At 40.5% G+C, this 24,339-nt stretch overlaps 2 protein-coding genes across 2 annotated transcripts; both read right to left on the reverse strand.

Annotated features, from left to right (window-relative positions):
- Positions 1 to 3,813: 3,813 nt before the first annotated feature.
- LOC116331902 (beta-glucuronidase-like) lies at positions 3,814 to 17,820 on the reverse strand. The gene is made up of 13 exons (XM_039618736.1): positions 17,122 to 17,820; positions 15,448 to 15,633; positions 14,801 to 14,982; positions 14,548 to 14,690; positions 11,793 to 11,980; positions 10,466 to 10,618; positions 10,142 to 10,320; positions 7,869 to 8,015; positions 7,331 to 7,415; positions 6,757 to 6,933; positions 6,541 to 6,676; positions 5,813 to 5,977; positions 3,814 to 5,249 (listed from the first exon to the last, which is right to left on the reverse strand). The coding sequence occupies exons 1-12, from the start codon at positions 17,335 to 17,337 to the stop codon at positions 5,826 to 5,828; spliced, it is 1,944 nt and encodes a 647-aa protein (XP_039474670.1). The 5' UTR covers positions 17,338 to 17,820; the 3' UTR covers positions 3,814 to 5,249; positions 5,813 to 5,825.
- Positions 17,821 to 21,998: 4,178 nt separating this feature from the next.
- On the reverse strand, positions 21,999 to 24,333 carry LOC116331904 (polyubiquitin-C). The gene is made up of 2 exons (XM_031754731.2): positions 24,185 to 24,333; positions 21,999 to 23,530 (listed from the first exon to the last, which is right to left on the reverse strand). Exon 2 carries the CDS (start codon positions 23,520 to 23,522, stop codon positions 22,149 to 22,151), a length of 1,374 nt encoding a protein of 457 aa, XP_031610591.2. The 5' UTR covers positions 23,523 to 23,530; positions 24,185 to 24,333; the 3' UTR covers positions 21,999 to 22,148.
- Positions 24,334 to 24,339: the final 6 nt, after the last annotated feature.

A 24,339-nucleotide genomic window follows, 5' to 3' on the forward strand; every position in this document is an offset into this window, starting at 1 on the left:
GACACTAAATACAACTAAATACAAGAGGTGAACAGGACTGAAAGGAAACAGCTGGGAGACACGTCTGACACTGATTACACAGACGAGACAGGGAGAGTACAAAACTAAACACACTGACATAAGACACAGACCTTCAAAATAAAACAGGAAATGCACAGAGTGGACTCAGAGAGACAGTAACAGACAGAGTACAGAGGGAACACATGGGCAGACACTAAACAGAGGGAACACAGAACCAAAACCCTAAAAACCAAAAAGTCTAAACCCGAATACATAATCAGAATGAACAAGATCATAATAATAATAAACACAAAACACTGGGTCAAATGACCCAGGACCATGACAGAAAAATAAAAGATGAGAGAAGAAATTCATGACCAGATAGGCAGCAAATGAGTCAGGTCATGCAGCAAATTGTCAGACATCACCTCCAGATCCAGATGACCGTGTGTCAGCGCCATCTACATCAGCATCAGCTGGACACTAGAAGCGAAAATGAAAGGATGATGAAGATGGGAAAGACAGAAAACAATTCAAACACTGAATTTTGCTGATGGACAATCATCATTACACCCCACCTTTCAAGCCCAGTGTCCAACAACATGTAACATCCTCAGAGACTGAATCTCGGCTGGCCCCCTCTGACCCACTGACTTAGTTTCCTACCACCAGGGATCTGTTTACCGGACTGCCACAGTGGTGCCACAAGTGGAATGCAACATGTGTGTTTCATACCACTGGTACCTTGTTAGATGGTGATTATTGTGGTCTTACTGGTTGCAGTCATGGAGGGAGCAGTCCTATTGGTCTGCTCCCAGATTAGGAAGGCGGGGTTGGGGCCTTCCTATCATCATTATGCTAATGTGATTAATATGGTTTGTCTGTCTTCCTGCCCTCAAACCTGATTGGTCCTGCCAGATAGCTGCCCCACCCTGAGCATGGTTCTGTGGAGGTTTCTTCCTGTTTAAAGTTAGGTTTTCCTTCCTACTCTCACCAAATGCTGGTAATGATTGTGGTCTTACTGGTCGCAGTCATGGAGGGAGTGGTCCTATTGGTTGGCTCCCACATTAGGGAGGTGGGGTTGGGGCCTCCCTATCACCATTATGCTATTGTAATTAAACAATAAATAGCATTTACAACACCACCATCTTCAGATAGAAAAACACATATTGGAACGCTATCAGTTGTGGATTGGCCTCCCCACAGCCTGGACCTCAACATTAGTGAATAGTGGGGATCATCTTGACAGAGAAGGGAACAAAAGGCAGCCAACATCCAAAGAAGAGCTTCGAATGTACTTCAAGAACCCTGGAGAACTATTCCTGAAGAATACTTTCGTTGTAATTTTAAAAAAAGAAAAGAAAAGAAAAATTAAAGCAAAGGTAATTATCAGTTTGGGTGTTGCAGTTCCTTAATAATCAAGGAAAAAAAGTTGTAAATCCACAATTTAAAAAAAAAAAAAGATGCTTTTATTATAAATAATCCTGGTGTGGATTAGTTACATACACTTCAAACCAATGTTTTACAGGCAGAACATTGCTCATCCGAGTTTTTACAAACCCAGAGTGAAATTCACACAAGTTCAGCTTTCGTCACCTGATCAGTACCCCACTGAAGCAGACGATTCACCATGAGAAATTGGCATTTCTTGCTCCAACTGTCCACAATATGAAAGTCACAGGAAAAACAGAGACATGTTGTTTTGTTGTTTGTTTTGGGGTTTTTTAGCCCACTGTGGTGTCACTTAACATCCCTGTGTTTGAACAGTACACTTCAATTCTGCTTTTACAGCAATCCTTGATGTGCAGGGAAACATCAGGGTTAGCAAGCTCACAGAGCGAGTCTTCTTTCTCTGGTCCACATGTGTAATATTTATGTTTTTGTCCATCGAGCCACTCCATAGAGCTTCACCGCAAGTAATATTCAATTGCAGCAGAGAATGCAGCAAAGCCTCCACATCCCAGAACACCAGCCTTCAGACCAGCTGCAAAACAGAAAAATAAACACATGGACAAGATGCATACATTTGCTGTAATGCAAACTATTAGTTAATAAAGTAAGTTACATACCAGGAAAGCCAATAGCTCCTCCGCTCACACAACCACTGTACACAGAGTTCTTCCAGTCAGATTTGCCTCTGTGCTGTAAATGAAAAACAGGTACAAAAAAGACAGTTATTTACACAGTGTACTGCAGGGATAGTAAATCTGTACTTGAGTAGATGTACTATGTTAAATTCCAGCTATGTTCCTATCCATAGATAGAAACTCTGGGCATGCCCCAGCACCTCACACAGAAAGTGTTTTGTTTTTCATCTGCATGGCAGGAGGTAGTAATGGCAGATAATAAATTAATGTTGGAGAGAGCATTCATTAATCAGCATATATCTGTAACAGTATCCTCATATATATTACCATCACTTTGTTCAGCACCTTCTAACGATTTGGTAACGTATCCTTTAACCACTTCTGCAAACAACCTGTGCCTGACTTTATCATAATACATTACATGGTGACAATCGAACAAAGCATATAATTACTAAACCGGGTGGGAGTGTGAGCATGATTTTGGAAGAAATCATAGATTTCTAGGGAAAAAAAGGAGGGGGGGCAGGGGTGTTTAGCAGCTGTTTTTGTCTCTCTCTCCAGCGGTGTCCATTTGTTGGTGACAAATGTTGCTGGATAGTGATGTGGACAGAAGCATATCTAACTGAGTGTGTGAGGCAACATTTCCAGCAGTGCTTGCAGTTGTAAAAATACAATATGCACTGCTAGATGAATATTATGACTGTTACTGTTTTAGGAGTAATAGATTATTATATTTTACACCTGTTTTTTGTTTCCAGATTAAATTACACACATTATAACTGTGTGTAAAATAGTGTCAGATTGTATTTTCCTACTTGCACTGTTATAGATAGGTGGCAGGTGTTAATAAGAATGTATTCTTCTTCTTGATCCTTTTCATGCATGGATACAGCGTTATTTTCATTGAAAGGAAGGTTTGTGTGTAGGAAAATAATTACTGTTGTACCATGTGTGAAACAAAATAAAATGAATGAGTGAATGAATGAATGAATTATAAGGCTTATTAAAAAGAGAGTTTTAAGCCTAATCTTAATATTAGAGAGGGTGTCGGTCTCCCAAATCCAAATTGGCAGCTGGTTCAACAGGGACCTGAAAGCTGAAGGCTCTGCCTCCCATTCTACTTGTAAATATCCTAGAAAACGTAAGCAAGCAGGCAGTCTGAGAGTGAAATGCTTTATTTGGTTATGAGATACCATGAGGTCTTTAAGACAAGATTATTTAAGACCTTGATGGACAAGTATGCTGGACACTTTGTTTATGGGGTTCACAACTGTTTGTGAAGCTCTGTAAAATACTGACTGTTGTTTGGGGATAGACTTATTTTTTAATTGACATATTTCAAAATATTACTATATTTAACAGCATAGTAAAATTGAAAGTACCCCGTGGCTGAGTGTGTCACATTGTCTCTTAGAGGTACCCGCCCCCACTCACTCTCTCACACATACTCTGGTCCTATTTACATTTCAGTATCTTCTAAACCTCAAACAGATTATTTTTGTATCTTGCAATGTATATTTAAATGCTTTGTATCATTTTATGCTTTGTCTCATTCCTTTTTCTGTTGTGTGGATAGCTGAGACCTGTTTCAATCTGCAAGTACTGCTCGCCTTTCAGTTTCATTTGTAAATTGTTATCTAAAATAAATGTGCATTTAAATATTTTGTTAATCATTTACTTAGAATTTTTAAAAGATACCATGAGTTACTAACAACACACAAGTAACTGCTTTGTAGTTGGTGTGATACTTTATTTAGAAATGTTAATCCACTGTCTGATCACAGCAAACTAGGATGGACAGCCTATTCAGCTGGTGAAATAGAAGACTTGTACAGTTGAATGTCACTGGCATAAAAATGATAAATGCCAGAAAAAGATTGATTGATAGCGGCTAAAGGAAGCTTGTAAAAGGAGAATAACTTATCCCAGAATTTAACCTTGTGGAACCCCACTGGTTAAACATGCAGTGTAAAAGGAGAATCTGCTTGCATGAAAGAGAATGTTCTTCCAGACAGTCATTTTCAGTACACCCTTTTTCATTTATACAGTTTGAGGACAGAAAAACACATGACACCTTGTATCTAATGAAGTGGCCTTTGAGTGCCATTGAGCACAGTTTAAAATAGTACAACCAACCTGAGTACAGTTATTGACCATGTCCATTCAGGATCCTTTAGGATCACGGTCTTACCCATCGTATGACGTCTGCTGCCAGCAGGATACTATGCCATGTCACACAGCTCAAATCACAAATTTCAAACTGGTTTTGAGCATGAAAATGAGTTCACTTTACTCACATGACCTCCAAAGTTACTAGATCTCAGTCTAATAGAGCACCTTTGGTATGTGGTGGTGGAATAGTAGATTTTTATCATGGATGAGCAACAGACAAATGCCTGAGCAATCTTTCCAGTACCTTGTTGACTCTATGTTACAGAGTAAAAGCAGTTCTGAAGGCAAAAAGGGGTTCATCCTGGTGCTAGCAAGGCGTACTCAATATAAGTCCCATCCAATGCCGATGATGCATCTTCACTGTACTTAGCCTTGAATGAAAGATTTTTGAAGCAAAAATAAAACAGAAATAAAATAAAATAATGTTATCATCACAATCAGATAGCAAAGACTAGCTCTTCTTTATTGTAAAACAGGCCTAACTTTGCTTTTATTCTTTATTTGGTGTGGGTGACTTCATAGTGACTGGAATGGCTGATAATACTTGTAAAGCTGGATACACACTGAAAGCGATTTGCAGTGACGTGGTGATGAGAGACCACAGAAAGTAAACGATATTCACTTCAAGTGACTTTGGGCAAAAAAAAAAAAAAAAAAAAAAAAAAAAAAAAGTGTCCACCTATGAAAAACGTTTCTGAACAACAACAACAACAACAACAAAAAAAAACAACATTCCTTCATCACCATGACTGAACTAGCAGCAGGTTTTGAATTTAAATGAGCAGCACAGGGAAACATTCAACGTATAGAAAATGACTCCAAGGTCACTTTAGATGAACAATAGTCAGGAGTCTACTGATCATACTGCATCCTCAGAAGCGACAGCAGAAGATTAGTCTGTTCTGCCACCGTGCTCACAGAATCAAGTAGTGGATCGCCTACACCGGTGAATGTCACCATGGTGGGACTTGATGTGACTTCTGCATCAATCTGAAAAAACCCAAAACAAAACAAAAGTTAGAGAGACATATTAGTAAAAGAGCTGCAGCAAAGTGTTCAACACCCAGCAAACATACCCCCTTGTGGGGGTACTGTGGGCAGACCAACACAGCCCACAAGTTGACAAGCCCACTATGGGTTGCCACAGAGTGCCCACAGAATTCCCCAAAAGAGAAACAGTTCTTTGGGCCCCACATAGGCTAGATTACAGAGGCCCCACATGGGCAAGTCCAGTGGGGAGTGCCCCAGGAGGGATCCTGGGGGCCCAACAGTTCACCCACTGGGCCCACAGAGGCATTTTAACTGGGCAGGAATGTTAAGGCACCCATGAACAGAAGTGTTAATGGTGTCCTAAGGAGAGCTGATTGTGTTTACATTTAGAAATGTGACTTGTCCCATAGGTAAGGCTGTTTTCTATGTTCCCTACTGCTGCAATAAATAATCAATGTTAAATAGTTAAGCTCAGTATGCACATGCATTTTTACAAACAGGATGTCACAGAATTTGTTCAGATTATTGCTTAAAAGGTTCGGAGCATGTCCTAGACTGGTTACCTTCAACACAGTTTCAGAGTGAACAGGGGTATTTAGTCCAAGGAGGCAGTCTCCCCGTCTCATTAGCCAGTCTCCAGTACCTCTTCCTCAAGATGAAGGCTGCTGCTTTAGGCTGCCTTTGCCTGGTAAAAATACCTTTCTTGTTCCCCACCACACGATGGATTGCTGTAGACAGACAATTTGAAAATATCATTGTTACAGGGCAGAGTATAATAAGGTGACTGAATAAAGCTGCAATATTTTAAGTTTTATTTTCATATACAGATAAACAGTGTAGCCACATTTACCCGTAGACAGTGTGCAGAAGAAAATAATAAATAATAATACTACGTATTATTGTTAGTATTAAATATTAAGATAATTTAAGACACTTGTTTGGTATTTACAGTTTGTGCAAAAACTTGTGCAGTGTGGATTTAAAGTGGTTAAAGTGACAGTGTGTAGAATCCAGTAGTTGTAGTGTGTGTCTAATGGTGTGTGCAGAATGTCAAGAGGGGTCATTTTATTCCACAGCAGTTGATCTAGAAACTTGACTATGTTGCCATTTTTTTTATAGCCCAGATTTCCTTTTGAGTTTCCCTTTAATCCATAAACCATCACCTAGGAGGAAAAGAGCTCTCATCTTTAGACAAAACATAGGTTATACTGTATACTATCAGTACTGTAGAAACAGGAAAAACAGCAGCAGTTGTGGTTCTACAGGTTGCTTTATTTTGAAGCTGCAGTACCTTGTGCAGTCATGAAGTCTGCAAAGTTCCAGATGAGTTCACCAATAACATACTGCTTCCTCTTCTGGTCAAACACATCATGGTAGCTCTGCAGGAGAGCATTCTGGTACTCCTCAGTGAACATCATGGGTGGATCCTGTAGAGTGACAGTAAAACTTGTTAAAGATGCTGAAGTGACAGGTGACTAGGTCACTGAGTGAGTGAGTGTATTCTCACCATGTGAAGCCCTGGAAGTGCATCTGCTCCATATTCACTCTGGATTATGGGTTTCTTGTATTTTCCATACCAATTCTCAAACTGAGCGTTGAGCTGAATAGGAATGACCTCCAAGTGGCCTGGATCATGGTACCAGGAGAAGTAACTGTTTACACATACAACATCTACAAAGGGAGCCTAGAGGGCAAAAAAAATAAATAATTTTAAATATTTTAGAGGTATTCTTCAACATGATGGCGACATTTTTTTTTATATTTTAAAGGCCGCAAGAAAACTCCACCTTCTTGAGCTTTCCTTTATCATTCATGTACAAGCTTAAAGCATATTTGTTGTTAGACAAAAATTATAAAATGTATTTCCATAAAACTTTGTGTACTCGCACAGCCATTCCTTCATGGATGGATTTTAAGGGGTGGGGGTGGGGTCACAGGTGGGGTGGGGGTGGGGGTGGGGTCACAGGTGCAGGCTTGTTGCTAAATTGTAAATTGCTACTCAAGGGTGGTCTCAAAGTGCTGTGCATCTTTTGTTAGTTTAATATTTTCTTGATAGTGAGGTGAAGGCTGTGGAAGCTCACCCCTTTGTCCCTGGCATAGTTACTGTCTGTGATGTAGGTGACAGGTCGGGTATGGTCCAGAGCTTTGGTATGCTTTATCAAAGTCCTGCAAGGAAAACAAATGTTGTTGACGTTGCTATACCTGAGGAGTCACCAGGATTATCAGATGCATAGTTAGAATGTCACATAATTAATGACAGACAAACATTTCTTTTCTACTAGTCTTTAACCTGAAATAATTAGTGGCTCCATGGTATAGTGGTAACTCGATCAAGAGTTGCATAAACCCAATCCCAGCCTCAGCACATCCATCTGCTGTGGTGACCCAATGTGAAATAGGAGAGCAGCCACAAGTACCAGTTTAATCTGAAGAAACTATTTTATTCTCTTAGGCCTTCAGCATGACAGAACATATGTTTGAATTACCATTTAAATTTACAGTTTAAAAACAAATTGAACCATTTGGCATCATGTTGCTTGATTCTGTAGTGATGACTATATGAACAGTGGCTATAAAATAAGTGCTTTACACCTCAAAAGAAAAATAACCTGTACTCACTTGAAATAAAATTCAGCAGGAGGCATCTCTGAGGCGGGCTCATTGGCTACCGACCACATGACCACAGAGGGATGGTTCTTGTCCCGGCGCACAAGCTCGTCCATGACAACCAAGTGGTGAGACAGAGAGGCGTTTCCAAAACTGCGACTATCAGCAAGGCACAAAAGATACATCTCAGCCTGAGCTGAAAGACTAACGACTTAGATCAATCCATCTTTTGGGCTCTACAGAGACCACAAGACAAAGCTAGCACTGCAAGAAGTGAAGACCTAACTCACAACTGTTGTGCTTCTCAGTATGGGTCCGCAAAATTAATTACAACACATGCAAATAGGCTTAAAGCACTCTGTTTAATTGTTCATTTGAATTTCAGATGGAAATCGTGTCGTGCATATTGACCCCCTGCAAAAGTAATAAAATAGGCACGCTTATTCTCAATACATTATTGATTAGTATTAGTATTCTATTTATTCATATTTACATTATGCAGACTTTAGTGTTTGCTGTGCAACTTGGCCAGGCCCTTAAACAAACTTAAATTTTAGCTCTCTCATTATCTAATTACTTGCTAAAATGTTTGACATTAATCATCTTAGGTCTGATGTCAAGTTTGATTTATTTACAATGAATGATTAGACCAGGGGTGGGGAGACTCCAGGCTTCAAGGGCCGTTGTCCTGCAGGTTTTAGATGTGTCCTTGATTCAACACAGCTTATTTATATGGCTAAATTACCTCCTCAACATGTCTTGAAGTTTTCCAGAGGCCTGATAATAACCGAATCATTTGATTCAGGTGTGTTTACCCAGGGTGATATCTAAAACCTTCAGGACACCGGCCCTTGAGGCCTGAAGTTCCCCTGGAGTTACACATAACTTACGAATAAGCTTCTGCTGCCACAGTTCAACCAGATTTTGTTCTTTGTTGGATGATATGTCACTTCATGCAGCATACACATTGGTTGGTCATATTGTGGTCCAAAAATCATACACTGTATACGCAGCTTTAGATGTGATTCTCTTCAAAGTAGAACTAGGCTATGAGCTCCAGCAAATATAGGATCTTAACCTTTTTCGTTATTTTTATTAAAAAGGTTAAATCCCACCAATCACTGCACAATCCTTTGTATCACATTTGTAAATTTATATATCCAGGTCTTTGGTTGACAAGCTAAGAAATATTGTAATTTAGGGAACCTAATCACCCAGTTCAGTGGTTACCAGAGTGTGGCCACAAAGGTACTGCAGGTGGGAAGTACGGTAATAACAGGCATTTAGTTTGAAGTCACTCACAAGTACTGTCACATATTTATAAAATGTATTTGTTTATATAAAAAGTGAATTAAAACTGATAATAGGAGATGGTTAGTTTATGACATTACTGGTTACTGTTTATGTTTATGACCTAACTTTACTGCTCTTGTATTGACGTTTGTGTCCCAGTTACAGATGGATCATATATTGGCCGTAACACTTTGTATAGGACTGGGTAGCATTAGCAATTTATAGCCAACAACTTGTGTTTGTTTTTTTAACCAAAATTTCAAGGAAATAAACATAACTTTCTCTTGTATTTTGATTAGAGTGAAGATTTAAGAACTGGGTGGGTCCGGATGGATTTTCTAAATTTTAAGTGGGCTACAGCACTCTTGACTTTGGAAATGGCTGACCTAGTTGTTTAAATACGGCTTCCTGCAACTATCTGTACATAATCTGAAAAGAAGTAGAGAGGTTACATATCCCTGGGTGGCTCCCATTCCTATAAAATGTATGTGAAAGATTAGATTTGACTTTCACCTGCTGTTGTCGTTTAACTAAAAAAGCCAGGTAACATATATAGAGTTCACATCCATGTGTGTCATGGAGTTAGGGTTAACAGTATGGAGGGGAGTTTAGCATTGAATGCTGAGCTTCATTCCATAAATTATAATTGGGATATGGTCCAACAGACCCAGTCCTGGTACAGCTCCTTTCAGTAGAGACAGCAACCACTCCCTGCTATAGATCTACACCTGACACCTGGTACAAGTTGCCGGTGTTGTGTTGCTTACATACGCTTGATGTAATCAGCCGCCTCAGGAGGAACAGGACTCTCACAGTTTTTCTAGCCTAATGTACTAGAACACAAACACTGATGCACTCCCTTGTGCCGAGTCACAGGATTGCCATACCAATATGTAAGTTTCTCCATATCTTCACACATTGTAACACAGAATTTCTTACTGTTGACCTCAAACATACTCATAGGCTACAGAGATGCGTTTAGTGACACTTACATGTCTTTGATGCCAACACCTGGGCACTCATCTATCACCACAATCCCATGACGGTCACACATCTGCAGGATCTCCTCAGCATAGGGGTAGTGGCTGGTACGGAACGAGTTGGCTCCCAACCACTTAATTAAGTTAAAGTCCTTTACAATTAGGGCCCAGTCCAATCCTTTACCTCGAATCTACAACACATTAAAACCAGGAAAACAAAGATGAGGTCATTAAATTAAGTCTACCTTAATTGTGATTCAAGTTAATGTTGAACATTGCTTCAAAGACAAATAAGACAGAGTCCTCCTGGATTTTCATCCCTCTAGTGGTACTCACATCAGAGTCCTCATGTTTATTGACACCATGGAAATAAAATGGCTTGTTGTTAACGAGGAACTGGGTCTTGGTAACGTTGACTGTGCGGATGCCGACTGGCAGAGTATACACATCCTCATATGTTGATGTCTCACTTACTGCTATTAGGTGGACCTAGAGGTTAAAGAAAATGGTAGAAACGTTGTTCTTTACATCTTCTTCAGCAGACATGATGTCACCAAAAATGTAGCAGTTGGCACCAATACCAGTAGAACTGTGCAATTCTCTGTAGCCAATTTGATATCAAAACAAAATTACGATCCGACGTAATTAAACAAACTGTTTTCAAACAGACATGGCAGCACATCATTTGTTTAAAAGGTTATTATGTTTATCTCAACAAGACACCGACTAAAATGTTAGGATGGTTGCTGAGAAGCTTACTGATATTAGCATAAGAATAAGCTAACATTACATCAGCATAAGCATTTCATGTTAAAGTGAAATATATTCAATTTACTGAACAGGTGTGTGTTGTGATTGCTAGTAGTACAATTTTCCAGTATAAGAGAGGTTTAGCAGCAGATTAGTATCAAGTATAATAATATTTATATATTTTCTAAATCACAATGTTAATACACGCACATTCTTGTAACAATGCAACACACAGTTTAGGGTTCATTCAGTGTTTTTTGTAAGGTACAGCTTAACAAGTTGCAAATATAAAAAGTATTCCCCCAGCAAAGAATCTATAATGCACTTAAAACATGCTGTGAATAAAAGAATCAGGGAAAACGTGGCACTTCCAGTTGAACTGAAACTGAAACTCGCATATTAGGCTAATGTTTATAGAACAATAAATAAAAAAAATCAAAGATTAAAGTTTCTTCTAACACAAAGACATTAGATCCAAATTAAAAAAAGCAAAAACAAACCAACTTTAGATCCTACTCTCCCTGAAGAGGTCTGAAGGATCTTCCAGGAACAGGGGCGTTATTTTGTAGAGAATTGATTGGTAAACAGGTGGCGACTTCTTACCTGTTGATATCTAATTTGGAGGTACCTTCACACACCTTGACAAGTGTGTCCCTGTAAAAAGTGAACCATCATGGCACAGAAAGCCCAGGGTTAACCCTGAAGTTACCTGGATAAGTCAAAATCCTGGTTTTCGCTTTTCCTCTTGGTATAAACTGTGATTTTTACACTGTACACTCTACTAACCAATTAATAAAAGATTATTACTTCTTAAAAACCCCACTTAATGAGCCTTCAAAATCTAATGGCCATATTGTCAAACCACATCACACTGCAGAAACACAACTCTATGCCTGCGAGCATGTTGTCTTACCTCCATAGAATAAAGGTAACCTGGATTCTCGTGCATCAAGTACGGCCACCACAGCTTCACATCTACAACTTTGAGCACTCCAGATGGTGTGTTAGAGGAGGCCACACAGTGACCATCTTTGTCCATCAGAGTAACCTTCAGGGTGGCTGTTGCAGCACCTTGAACAGATACTTTGTATCTAACAAGACCTAGAATCCAGAAGAAACAGCAATGTCTGATAAATAGTAACAGCACATTCAATCTGTATTGTATTAATGTGGATCCTATTCACTATGTTTTTGTACAGTTCCCCAAAAAATTGGGATGCTGTGTAACATGTAAATAAAAACAGAATGTACTAATTTGTGAAATCTGTGACTTTGGAAATCACCATGATGCACCCTCATGTGTTCAGAGATGCAGACTTTTGAATTGAGTGCAGATAAGAATCCAGACTGTCCCTCTCCTCTTCAGTCTCAAGGATGCAGCATCCATTTGAAGGGAGCCATCAAGCTGTAGAAGACTTGGTTAGCCTGTGGCAATTTGGTGGCGGCACATGGGTACCAGCAGGCCAAGCAGACATGGCTCAGGAGGTGGCTGAAGCAAAAACTTGGGTGTGAGGAGTTCAGTAACGAAAAAGACTTTCAGACTGCCTCAAAGTGATTCTGTCAAACCATCAAGTGATTTAGGAGGGGAAAGTTGTGCTCTACTCACATGGTCTATAGTGCAGAGTGATACTACTGACTTTAACTGAGGATATAGTCAGGTATACTTCAGGTACCTCCTTAATCCCACTGTCACCTCTTCTGTAGAGGACGTAGGGTCTGAGGATAACTCGCCCATCACTGGGGTAAGGTCACTGAGGTAATATAACTCTTTGGTGACAGTGCCCCTTGGTAGTATGAGATTGGTCCTGATTTCCTTAAGTCTCTAGATGTTGTATGGCTGACTTGGTTGACACGCCTCTGCAACGTCATGTCAAGATCTGGGGCAGTGCCTCTGAATTGGCAGACTGGGATAGTGGTTCCCACATTTAAGAAGGGACTCGGAGGGTGTGCTCCAATTACAAGGGAATCACACTCCCCAGCCTCCCTGAGAAGATCTATTCCAGAGTACCGAAAAGTAGAGTTCGTACGTTAGTCGAACCTCAGATTCAAGAGGAACAATGTGGTTTTTGTCCTGGTCACAGAACACTTTTCTATATTTTTAAGGATATTTAAATGTGTGTGGGAGTTTAGTCTACATGTGTTTTGTGGACTTGAAGAAGGCATTCGACTGTGCCTCTCAGGCTATTCTGTGGGTCGTGCTGCTGGGGTAAGTGGGGTTTCTGGCCTTTTGTTATGAGTTATTTAGTTTTCGTGCAACTACAGCAAGAGCTTGGCCTGCATTTCCGGCAATAAGTCAGACTTATCTCCAGTCGGCGTTGGACGTTTCCAGGGCTATCCTTTACTAATGATTCTGTTCAAAGTTTTTATGGACCCAATTTCAACCCAGGTGGCAAAAGGCCTCCACCTTAATGACCTTAAAATCTCTTTTTGTAGATGTTGTGGTCCTCTCGACTTTATCAGGTGGTGGTAGCACTGTAGCTATTCATAGCCGAGCATGAAGTAGAGCTGAGCAATATATCGAATACACTCGATATGTCGAGAGTTTTTCCCACCTACGATGGTTAAAATGGCTTTATCGTAACCATCGAGTATAAATGGCCATGCCAATATTAAGCTGTCTGCATGCAATTCAATCTGAGTTGTTGTTTTTTTTTCCCCTCCCACACGCTGCGAATGCATCATTAATCCCAACTGGAAAATTTTCTACCTGGCACACTGGGCTCAGCATGCATGTTTATACACTACCAGATAGGAAAAAAATATGGGAACAGTGTAAGTTTCAGACGAACAGGGAATTTGACTCAGTGCTGTTTGGATTTCACGAGGAGGATGTCGAACAAAATGCGGTAATTTACAAAACGTGCTGTAAAACTATGGAGGTATCTTGGACATGTCCTACTGGGAGGAGGCCACGGAGTATACTCAGCACATGCTGGAGAAAATATATCTGTCATCTGGCCTGAAAATGACTCAGTGTTCCCCTGGTTCAGCTGGAAGAGCTAGCTGGGGAGAGCAAGGTTTTAGGGGCAGGGATAGCTCAGTAGGTAGCGCGGTCGCCCCATGATTGGAAGGTCGGCGGTTTGAATCCACTGAACGGCTACCCTGAGGTACCTCAGGGTAGCCGTTCAGTGGATTCAGGGGTACCCCTGAGCAAGGTACCGTCCATACACGCTGCTCCCTGGGCGCCTGATTAGTGCCTGCCCGATGCTTCACTGAGTGAATGGGTTAAATGCCGAGAGAATAATTTCACAATTTTACAATGAAGAACATTATTCTGCAATTGTTTCACAATTTGTAGATACAGTTTTTTGCAGACTGGCAAACTTCTGCCTAGCTTTACTTCTGAGAAACTCTACCTCTCTAAGATGCTCTTCATGTTACTCACTTGTTGACAGTTAACCTAATTAGTTGTAATATTCATTCATTGGTTTCTTTTGAGTACCACTTATTTTCCAACCTCAAATTCAAAATGAAATAGTCAAATGTCTCAGTTTAAATATTTAATGAGTTTTCTGTAGTCTTTGAATAAAATATGTTTTTGTTAGATGTGCAAATCATTGCATTTGGTTTTCACACATTGTTCCAACACTTTAAGAATTGGGGTTGTCCATCAGTTTACCTGCTCACATATTCTTTGGTGCTAGTAAGGAAATTTGAAATTAATTTACCAGTGTTATCCATGAAGTTGGTCTCCACTATGATGTCATCCACATACACCTTAGGAGTAGTATACAACAGTACAGGACGATGTATCCCAGCATAGTTGAAGAAATCAAAGTAGATGTTTTGCACAAAAAAACCATCAGGATACCTGCAGACCAAACACAGTCTTCACATCATCTACATTCTCACTGACACATCAGCTTAAAGTTTTAAAGGGTGGCAATAAAGTTAAAAATATGAACCAAAGAATGAGGGTACCTGGTACGATCATTCATGTACTGGATGGTGCCTGGAGGAAGAGTCTCCAAAGTTAGAGTGTTGTTTACAGCAATGGTGATTCTGCATGGCTTTGTTGGGTCCCTGCGGATTAAACTACTAATCTCTGCCTCAAAAGGAAGATGGCCACCTTCATGCTCTGTCACTTTCTCTCCATTCACCCACTGCAACAGAGAATGATCACCTTTTTGCATGAGCTACATTTTAGTGACACACAATCTCATTTACAATGAAGCAAGGATGTATTTTGAAACAATACATTTCTTCCTTATTTTAGCAAAATGATGGCAAACCACAGTCTGCATGTATTATAACAGCCTGAATCAACAAGTTTAATGAGTTTAGGTTCTAAACTAGCCTGTCTGCAGCCCAAACTTCTCATCTACTGAAAACATTTGTTGCATTACCAAGCAACAAACAAACTTTTAAACAGTTCAGACCTTATATCAAGAAATACAGATGCTGGTGTCCTAGCTTTCTTAAAATAAGTATATATTTTCCAAGAAAGCGTTTCATTATGTGTGTTTTTGGATCATTTTCAAATAAATATCATTAATAATTAATAAAATAATAATTAATATGTTTATAAAAATAATAATAATAAATAAATAAACTATCATGATACTCACCACTATTGAGTAATAGTGAGCACTTCCCACTCTAAGAATCACTCTTGTTCCCTCATCGGAGATCCAGCGGGCTGGCACAAACACCTCTCGCTCATACCACACCCAGCCAATGAAATCTCTTAGTGTGGGGTCCTGTGTGATGTCATTGTAGCTGGCAGGAACTGGCATTTCAATCACTGGGCCAGTCTAAAGAATATAAAACAACAAAGAGAAGACAGGACTTTACAGGGATACCTGTAGCAGCCATCTGAAAGTAGGCAATACACATGTTTATGTATTTGAATTCATTTTGATTCTCTGAATTCATGATTAGCCCCCTTCGTGTGCGTCTGCCAAATATTTATAATGTAAGGTTTGACCTTTGTTCTCATTTTGGTTTTGTTTCCTTCTAAAATTGTGAATATTTTCTGCAATAAATGCCTCTAAAGACCTCAAAACAAGACAATCTGACAGGAATGTATCCATTTGTGCTTCGTTTAAAGCAAGGCTTTGTGAAACACGGAAACATTTAACTGTTTTGAAACCGTCTGACAACCATCTCCAAAGTGACTGGCCACTTTTTTTTTTGCTATTGCCATGAATTGATAATGGTATTCTGTAAAACAATGACACATACAAGCCTTGCACAACTCTAATTCTACTTAATATACCAGACTATCAATTATGATCAACATGTTTTGGTTTTGAAAAAATCTTCATGCAGCATAGCAAGAAAAACTTTGAGACTGTTAAAAACAGCAGGCTGTGACTAATGATCATCATGTTTCAGCAAATATCATTTCCCCTCCTCTTATGTTAACATATGTGAGGTGGTTTCAGTTGCTTAGTAATTTGATGCAATGCATAATAAACCACTTTATAAAATAAATTATATATTGCAAAAACACTGCTATGTTCATTGTTATAACCTCATATTTTTGTGGATTTATCTGTTGCCTACTTTGAAAGTAGCTTAAGTGAAGTTAATTGAATGCTTCCAATTATGCTTATGCAAAATGATGATGAATAAATGAAAATCAAGTAACAATGTCTAAATTTGTTATTTCTAAAGCTTTTTATTTCTTTTTTTTAGTTTTCTATAAGTTACCTCCTCAAACTTGATGTGATAGCAACCAGTGTGCTATCACATAGCACACTTGTTGCAGGTATAAAAAGCTATTTTTGCTAATGTCAAGCCGTGGATAAACAACACATCCAGTGGATCATGTGTTCTTAGAGCAAACGCATTAGTGAGCTCTGCTGTGGTTGCTGCCGATAACGACTTTTAGGCTTTCTGGGAGTTTACCAGGCTTGTTCCAGCAGCAGAAAAGCCACCTATCCAAACTGAGGATGCACGAAAGCTTCAGTTCGCAGTGGTCATGAGACTTTCCACCCGGGCTTCATAACTTAGTATCGCGCACCCAGTTCCTAGCTAAACGTATGAATGAGTCAAACCAAAAAGTTTAAGTAGGCTTTCTTATATTTGTGTTAACACGTTTTATGGCATTCCAAGTAGCTTTTATTTACGATTATTTTTTGGTATAACTCTACATAATTGCAGATGTTTAAAGGTTCTTATTTACAGAGAGTAAAATGCGCACATTACTGTATGTGACCGTTGTAACCCTGTCAACAGTAAAACAAAGTGGGCTGATTTATTTCATCTGACCTGCTATCACCTCCGTTCCCGCTCACCTCTGCCAGCCGACGTTTGTACCAAGCCTTCTCGAAGCCCTCGTTCCTGTTGGGGGACCCGTCAGCCCTGAAATCCCACAGCCCGTTCAGCTCCTTCACCTCCCTGGAGAAGGACTCCCGGGGAAAGAGCATGCCACCGTCCAGCGGGAGCACCGTGCCAAACACTGATAGCAGCCACAAAACACGGAGCACCGCGAAACTTCCAGGTACAGACATCCTGAAGCCCTCTCCTACTGCCCTCTCAAAGACAAACCCCGAAGTTTTCTCTGTTGTTCCGCTTTAGAGGTCACGTGATAACGGCATTACGTAACATCACTACCGCTTTTTTTGGTTAAAGCCCTCCAACGCTGTTCCCTTTTTTCAGTCCTGTCATTTTCTTCTCTCAAGCTAACCTTTAACTCTTTCAGGCTGGAGACAGACGAAGTTTCGCATTTCAACGCTAAACATTTACCTTTTATAAAAATAGTAAGTTTACACTGCCGACAGTTTCCCTGCCAGTTTGGGGGTTTTTTTGGCCGACAGACAATTTCCTCACTTTTCATCTTCCTTAAAAAAAAGAAAACAATTTAAAAAAAAATCAGCTGCTATATTCAGAATTAAATGTTTTAGTTCTTCTAATGTGACATTAAAGTAGGCAGGAAACATCCAGGATGTCACCAAAGAAACAAACTTAACACAATATGTCTGTTTGTCATATCTAAGTCATATCTGTTTTCACATGAAGTCGAAATGCAGATTAACAGATTCAAAGTTCAGTGCGTTTATATACACTTAAAGGTTCGACAACTGGAGACAACTGATAGATCCAGTGGTTAGTGACTAGCTGAAGCCCCAAAGCAGTGTAATCCACAACTTCCCAGTTACAGTCTCAAGAAGACACTAGTTTAATCAAATCCTCACTCCTCCTTGCCATGAGATCACTCTGGGAGGATTACTAACACCCAGGGTCCAAATATCCCCGGCAGAAGGGAGCAGGAGGTTAGTTGCAGTCTCTCTTAGTCAAAGAACATAAATGTTTAACCACAGGAGGGCCAAGTCCACTAACAGTTCCTAGTTAAAAATCCAGCCTTGAGTGAACTGCTTCTTCAAGCTTAAGCAGGAGACAGCTCATCATCAAATAACCCGCAGGTGAGATAATCAGCCCAGGTGCACAAGTGTTGGTAGGCAGGAGATGGAGGAAGACCCGCCTCTGAAACACAGAGTGTAGTTAGTGCACACACACACACACACACACACACGGAGAGGGAGCGAGAGAGAGAGAGAGAGAGGTGAGTTGGCCAGGAGCACTGAGGGACCATGACACTGTCTAGAATCAAATTTTGACTGTGGCTCAGTTGCCAATCATAATGCCATGCATACAGTGACCTTTTGCTTACAAACATTAAACCTTTTTCACCTACCTAAACCTCTGTTTACAATTATACTATATTAATATTGTAAAAGCAACCTAAGCACTACTATTGTAGTGTCTAAAAATAATTCAGAACTAATAATCACAGATTTCAGTAATAATAATAATAATAATAATGGATTGGATTTATACAGCGCTTTTCAAGGCACCCAAAGCGCTTTACAATGCCACTATTCATTCACTCTCGCATTCACACACTGGTGGAGGCAAGCTACAGTTGTAGCCACAGCTGCCCTGGGGCAGGCTGACAGAAGCGAGGCTGCCATATCACGCCATCGGCCCCTCTGGCCAACACCAGTAGGCGGTAGGGTAAAGTGTCTTGCCCAAGGACACAACGACCAGGACAGAGAGTCCGGGGATCGAACCGGCGACCTTCTGGTTATATAGCCTTGGTTTAGTTATCAAATCTAAGGCCAAAGCTCATACACGTCCTTCCTTTATTGTGCAGATTCAACAAGGGGCAGGTACCTCCGTTCAAAGAGGGAAGAAATAGACTTCAGTGTGACAGCTGATGCATTCTCTTTAGAACCTCAGCCAACATTTTGAAGTGAGTCATTGAAAAGAACACAAAGCAGGCATGAAACCTCATTCTTCCTGCTCTTGTGTCTCTCTCCATCCTCCTCGTTGCTTTTCTGCATTGACATTCCCACACAATCACACTGGTTTCAACTAGAAGGTGACATAAAAGTAAGTTGTTATTATAATAGCAGTCTGGAGATGCTCATTTGATAACAATATATACCACTGGTTAGTTATGTGAAAGTCTCATCAGTGAGTATAGTCAAACAGAAGCTACCTGGGCATCACATTGTGGTGTTGATTTTGACTACATTTTAACCCTTTAGGTAAATGTCTGCCACTTCATTACCCTTAATACAGACATGTTCTGGTACTCAAATAAGTTGAATTTCCCTCCCAATTTTCACTATATACAGCAGGTGTGATTCATGCAGTGACTCTGGCATCTGAACAAAAGAGCACATTTTTTCCCCCCTGAGCTTAGTCTGTAGTACCATTATTATTGTTGTCATTTCTGCAGTGCAATCTCAAGTTCCTACATGACCTGTTTCCATATCTTTAGAATCATTTGTGTACATGTCTAGGTAGTCTTTATATAGGTTATCTATATGTTCCATGAAGAAGTTGTCTGTTGTTATTCTGGACGTGTAGCTGGAACAAATACTCTTATTCCTGCCTTCTCAGCCAGAACATCTTCTTTCTTGCCCTTTCTGTTTCCCAGTTATCAAGGGCACGGTGGATGGGAACCTTTGTTTTTGCTTTGTACTAAGCGGTCATCAAGAAGGCCCAACAGCGGCTGCACTTCCTGAGAGTCCTCAGGAAGTACAAGCTGAACTCCAACCTGCTGCTGACCTTCTACCGCTCGTCCATTGAGAGCCTGCTAACCTACTGCATCACGGTATGGTACGGCAGCTGCACCAAGGCGGATAGAGTGAGGCTTCAGAGTGTGGTCAAGACAGCACAAAAGATCATTGGCTGCCCTCTCCCCTCCCTGATGGACATTTATTCCTCCTGCTGCCTCAGCAGAGCAGCAAACATTATCAAGGACAGCTCCCACCCTGGTTTCAACATGTTCAGCCTGCTTCCCTCAGGGAAGCGCTACAGGTGCATCAGCACAAAAACCCACAGACTCAAAAACAGTTTCTTCCCCAAAGCGATAACCACCCTGAACTCACACATGCACCGATAACACAGCCCCCCACTTCCCACTTCCTCTATGGACCACCACTGTGCAATACCAATTCTATGTGCAATAACTCAACTGTATATACATAACACTATTTATTACATATTACTTTTTTTTTCCTTTCTTAAAAATACGGCTTGTATATTGTACATTTTATATATATATATATATATATATGTATATCTTTTTCCCTATGTACTGTACCCCCCCCAGCATGTTTACACTGAGTAGGAGATGCTCTGTATCTCATTATACAACTGTATAGTGACAATAAAGGCATTCTATTCTATTCTATTCTATTCTAAACAACTGTTTTGCAAAGTTGTGAAACAAGTGTTCACTATCATATTATTGATTCTTAATCAGTTATTCATTCGTTCATGTGTGTATCACTTTAATCCTGCAGTTGGAGATGGGTTTAATTACTTATATAGTATATAAAAACTAAAGCTTTAGTAACGCAGCTGTATGATTCCAGAAAGTTTTAGAGACATTAGCAGAAAGGTAGCTGAAGAATAGTAGTTGTTTAAGTCCACAGCTAGGTTAGTTCAAATATGAATACTCATATTAGAGATTAGACTGTCAGCTGGATACAAAAAAGAGGACAGAGGAGGACATCATGGCTGACTCAGAAGAGATAGTAATAATGGAGAAAATGAAGAATAATTTCCCAGAAAAGCAACAGAGCCCTGTTGCATAATATTCCAGTTTATGGTGAAAAACAGGAAATAAATCTGATAACTTGATGATAATATCCTATTTGGGAGGATCCCTCAGACCAACCACTGTATGGAAAAAAAAAACATTCATCGATCTAACACTTGAGCATTTCTCAAGAGGTATGTCTTACACAGAGAGGCTTCCTATATTTAAATGTTCACACCCTAACATATGTTTTGTGAGCCAGTCCAACCACATTTACTGTTTTACATGATGATGAACATAAGCGCACAGGTATATGTCCCAGTTTAAATAAGACATGGCAAACTTTAGCGTATTTTAATATGCTTATTGTTTACTTTGCTGAGAGCAGTTTCCATCTAACAACCTTTCCTCTACGATACAGTAGCGTGGACATGCCAGGAATAAACCCTTGATGTTATTTCCCAGTATTATGTCTGCCATCTTTCCTCTGGGTAACCTGCTTGATGTCAACAATAGATGGCGCAGCATCCTTGCAAATAAAAAACCCTGTTAACCTTATGCGTTCTCCAGAAGGTGAACCTAACCATACTCCCGTTTCTGCAATGACTCAGCACTGAGCAGTCCAAAAGGAGTCTAGCTGGTCTTGGTATAGTAATATATCATCCTTTAATTCAGGACCCTTATCATGAAACTTTATTGTAGCTAGTAGTACACTACAACATACCATGATATTAATTCCAGACAATATTTAATTGATTTTAGAGTTCAAATACATTTATTCATAATGTACTTTGACTTTCATACATGAAGGGTGTTTCTTGGATGTCACATCTAGCTGTTTATGTATAGACATGTATTGAACCAGCAGAAGTCATTGCTTTGGCTGACTATATTATAGTTTGTTTTTTTTAAATGCATTGGTTATAATCTATGTCATGGCTTTACACAAATCATGGTTCAAGGCAGACATATAGTTTTGTTTTATTCAGGAGTAAAGTTTTAATTTTTACAGGCCTGTTGTTTTGCCAGCAAAAACCATCCCCCCCAAAATTCAGTGTCTCCCACCCTCTTGCTGTCTGTCATGTACTAGTCATACAAAAAGCAGCGACACTTAAGTGGAGTTCAATCCTTTATTGATATGCAACATTTGGTCACAAAAGGTTAAAACCTTAGCAGTGGGGAACAATTTCGTAACAAGGCATTTATATACCATCACCTGTTTATTTTAAGGAAGCAACATTAATGGAATTGTATCGAATTATTGCTTTACTGCCCACCCCTGAGACGCAGGACAAGGTGGAGGGTGGACTCCTTCTGGATGTTGTAGTCAGAGAGGGTGCGGCCATCTTCCAGCTGCTTGCCAGCAAAGATCAGCCTCTGCTGGTCAGGGGGAATGCCCTCCTTATCCTGGATTTTGGCCTTGACATTCTCAATGGTGTCACTTGGCTCAACCTCCAGGGTGATGGTCTTGCCAGTGAGGGTCTTCACGAAGATCTGCATGCCACCCCTGAGACGCAGGACAAGGTGGAGGGTGGACTCCTTCTGGATGTTGTAGTCGGAGAGGGTGCGGCCATCTTCCAGCTGCTTGCCAGCAAAGATCAGCCTCTGCTGGTCAGGGGGAATGCCCTCCTTATCCTGGATTTTGGCCTTGACGTTCTCAATGGTGTCGCTTGGCTCAACCTCCAGGGTGATGGTCTTGCCAGTGAGGGTCTTCACGAAGATCTGCATGCCACCCCTGAGACGCAGGACAAGGTGGAGGGTGGACTCCTTCTGGATGTTGTAGTCGGAGAGGGTGCGGCCATCTTCCAGCTGCTTGCCAGCAAAGATCAGCCTCTGCTGGTCAGGGGGAATGCCCTCCTTATCCTGGATTTTGGCCTTGACATTCTCAATGGTGTCGCTTGGCTCAACCTCCAGGGTGATGGTCTTGCCAGTGAGGGTCTTCACAAAGATCTGCATGCCACCCCTGAGACGCAGGACAAGGTGGAGGGTGGACTCCTTCTGGATGTTGTAGTCGGAGAGGGTGCGGCCATCTTCCAGCTGCTTGCCAGCAAAGATCAGCCTCTGCTGGTCAGGGGGAATGCCCTCCTTATCCTGGATTTTGGCCTTGACATTCTCAATGGTGTCGCTTGGCTCAACCTCCAGGGTGATGGTCTTGCCAGTGAGGGTCTTCACAAAGATCTGCATGCCACCCCTGAGACGCAGGACAAGGTGGAGGGTGGACTCCTTCTGGATGTTGTAGTCAGAGAGGGTGCGGCCATCTTCCAGCTGCTTGCCAGCAAAGATCAGCCTCTGCTGGTCAGGGGGAATGCCCTCCTTATCCTGGATTTTGGCCTTGACGTTCTCAATGGTGTCGCTTGGCTCAACCTCAAGGGTGATGGTCTTGCCAGTGAGGGTCTTCACAAAGATCTGCATGCCACCCCTGAGACGCAGGACAAGGTGGAGGGTGGACTCCTTCTGGATGTTATAGTCGGAGAGGGTGCGGCCATCTTCCAGCTGCTTGCCAGCAAAGATCAGCCTCTGCTGGTCAGGGGGAATGCCCTCCTTATCCTGGATTTTGGCCTTGACATTCTCGATGGTGTCGCTGGGCTCAACCTCCAGGGTGATGGTCTTGCCAGTGAGGGTTTTCACAAAGATCTGCATGTTTTCTCCTGTATAAAATGGATGGATATTTATTAAGAATTAAAAACAATTTAAAACATTTGACATTACTCCAACACACACAAAAACCCCCAGATAAATATGAATAAATAGATAAAGGTGAATTATTGATTAAAAACCTCTTTACCAAAAAAACAATATAAATGCATTAGAAATTACATTACTTTAAGCTTAAGCTCAAATAGGGATTAAAAAGCTTTTTTAAAAAAAGGGTAGTAAATAAAATTACTATGAAGCGCCTAAGAATGAGAACGGCAGGAGCCATTTCAGCCCAAGCGCCATTTTGAGATCTCAGTGACCTTCCTTTTGTTCAGCAGTCGGTAATGGAGGATACTGGAAATGTTGAGTCACTGCTGTATGCGAACGTTACCGAAACGCTGCTGCGTAACAAAAGGGTAGTAAAAAAAAAAAAAAAAAAAAAAGGAAAAAAAAAGGAAAACGAAAATTGACTATGAAACGACGACGAAATACGTACAAACTTTATATAAGAGAAAAATATAATTCGGAAAGACTACTGTATTTTGGAGACCTCGTTAGCGCAACCCAAATAACGTTCAACACAGTGATACTAATGCAACACATTTGTTAAAAACAAACAACCTTTTCTGGAATATCAAAAGAAATAGAAATAGAAAAACACTTACGACTGATAAGTGACGTCAGAAACTGCTCTACAGCACAAACTTGTCTTCCTTCTTTGTTTGTAGAATTGCGGGAGTATTGTCTAGCAGTGTGTTATATAGTATGGAGGTGCACACGTCATCCTGAAATGTCCATCCGCATTAATAAGTAGTTCCCA

The sequence above is a fragment of the Oreochromis aureus genome, linkage group 10 (assembly GCF_013358895.1).
Source record: "Oreochromis aureus strain Israel breed Guangdong linkage group 10, ZZ_aureus, whole genome shotgun sequence".
In the NCBI taxonomy this organism is placed as follows: Eukaryota; Metazoa; Chordata; class Actinopteri; order Cichliformes; family Cichlidae; genus Oreochromis; species Oreochromis aureus.

Excerpts from the sequence above, each read along its gene's own strand:
- LOC116331902 (XM_039618736.1), bottom strand. The coding sequence starts at position 17,337 with ATGTCTGTACCTGGAAGTTTCGCGGTGCTCCGTGTTTTGTGGCTGCTA. Across the intron at positions 14,983-15,447 it reads CTCACTATTACTCAATAGTG|TGGGTGAATGGAGAGAAAGT; the intron begins GTGAGTATCATG and ends TCTCTGTTGCAG. Across the intron at positions 8,016-10,141 it reads GGTGTTGGCATCAAAGACAT|TCGCAGTTTTGGAAACGCCT; the intron begins GTAAGTGTCACT and ends CCTTGCTGATAG.
- LOC116331904 (XM_031754731.2), bottom strand. The coding sequence starts at position 23,522 with ATGCAGATCTTTGTGAAAACCCTCACTGGCAAGACCATCACCCTGGAG.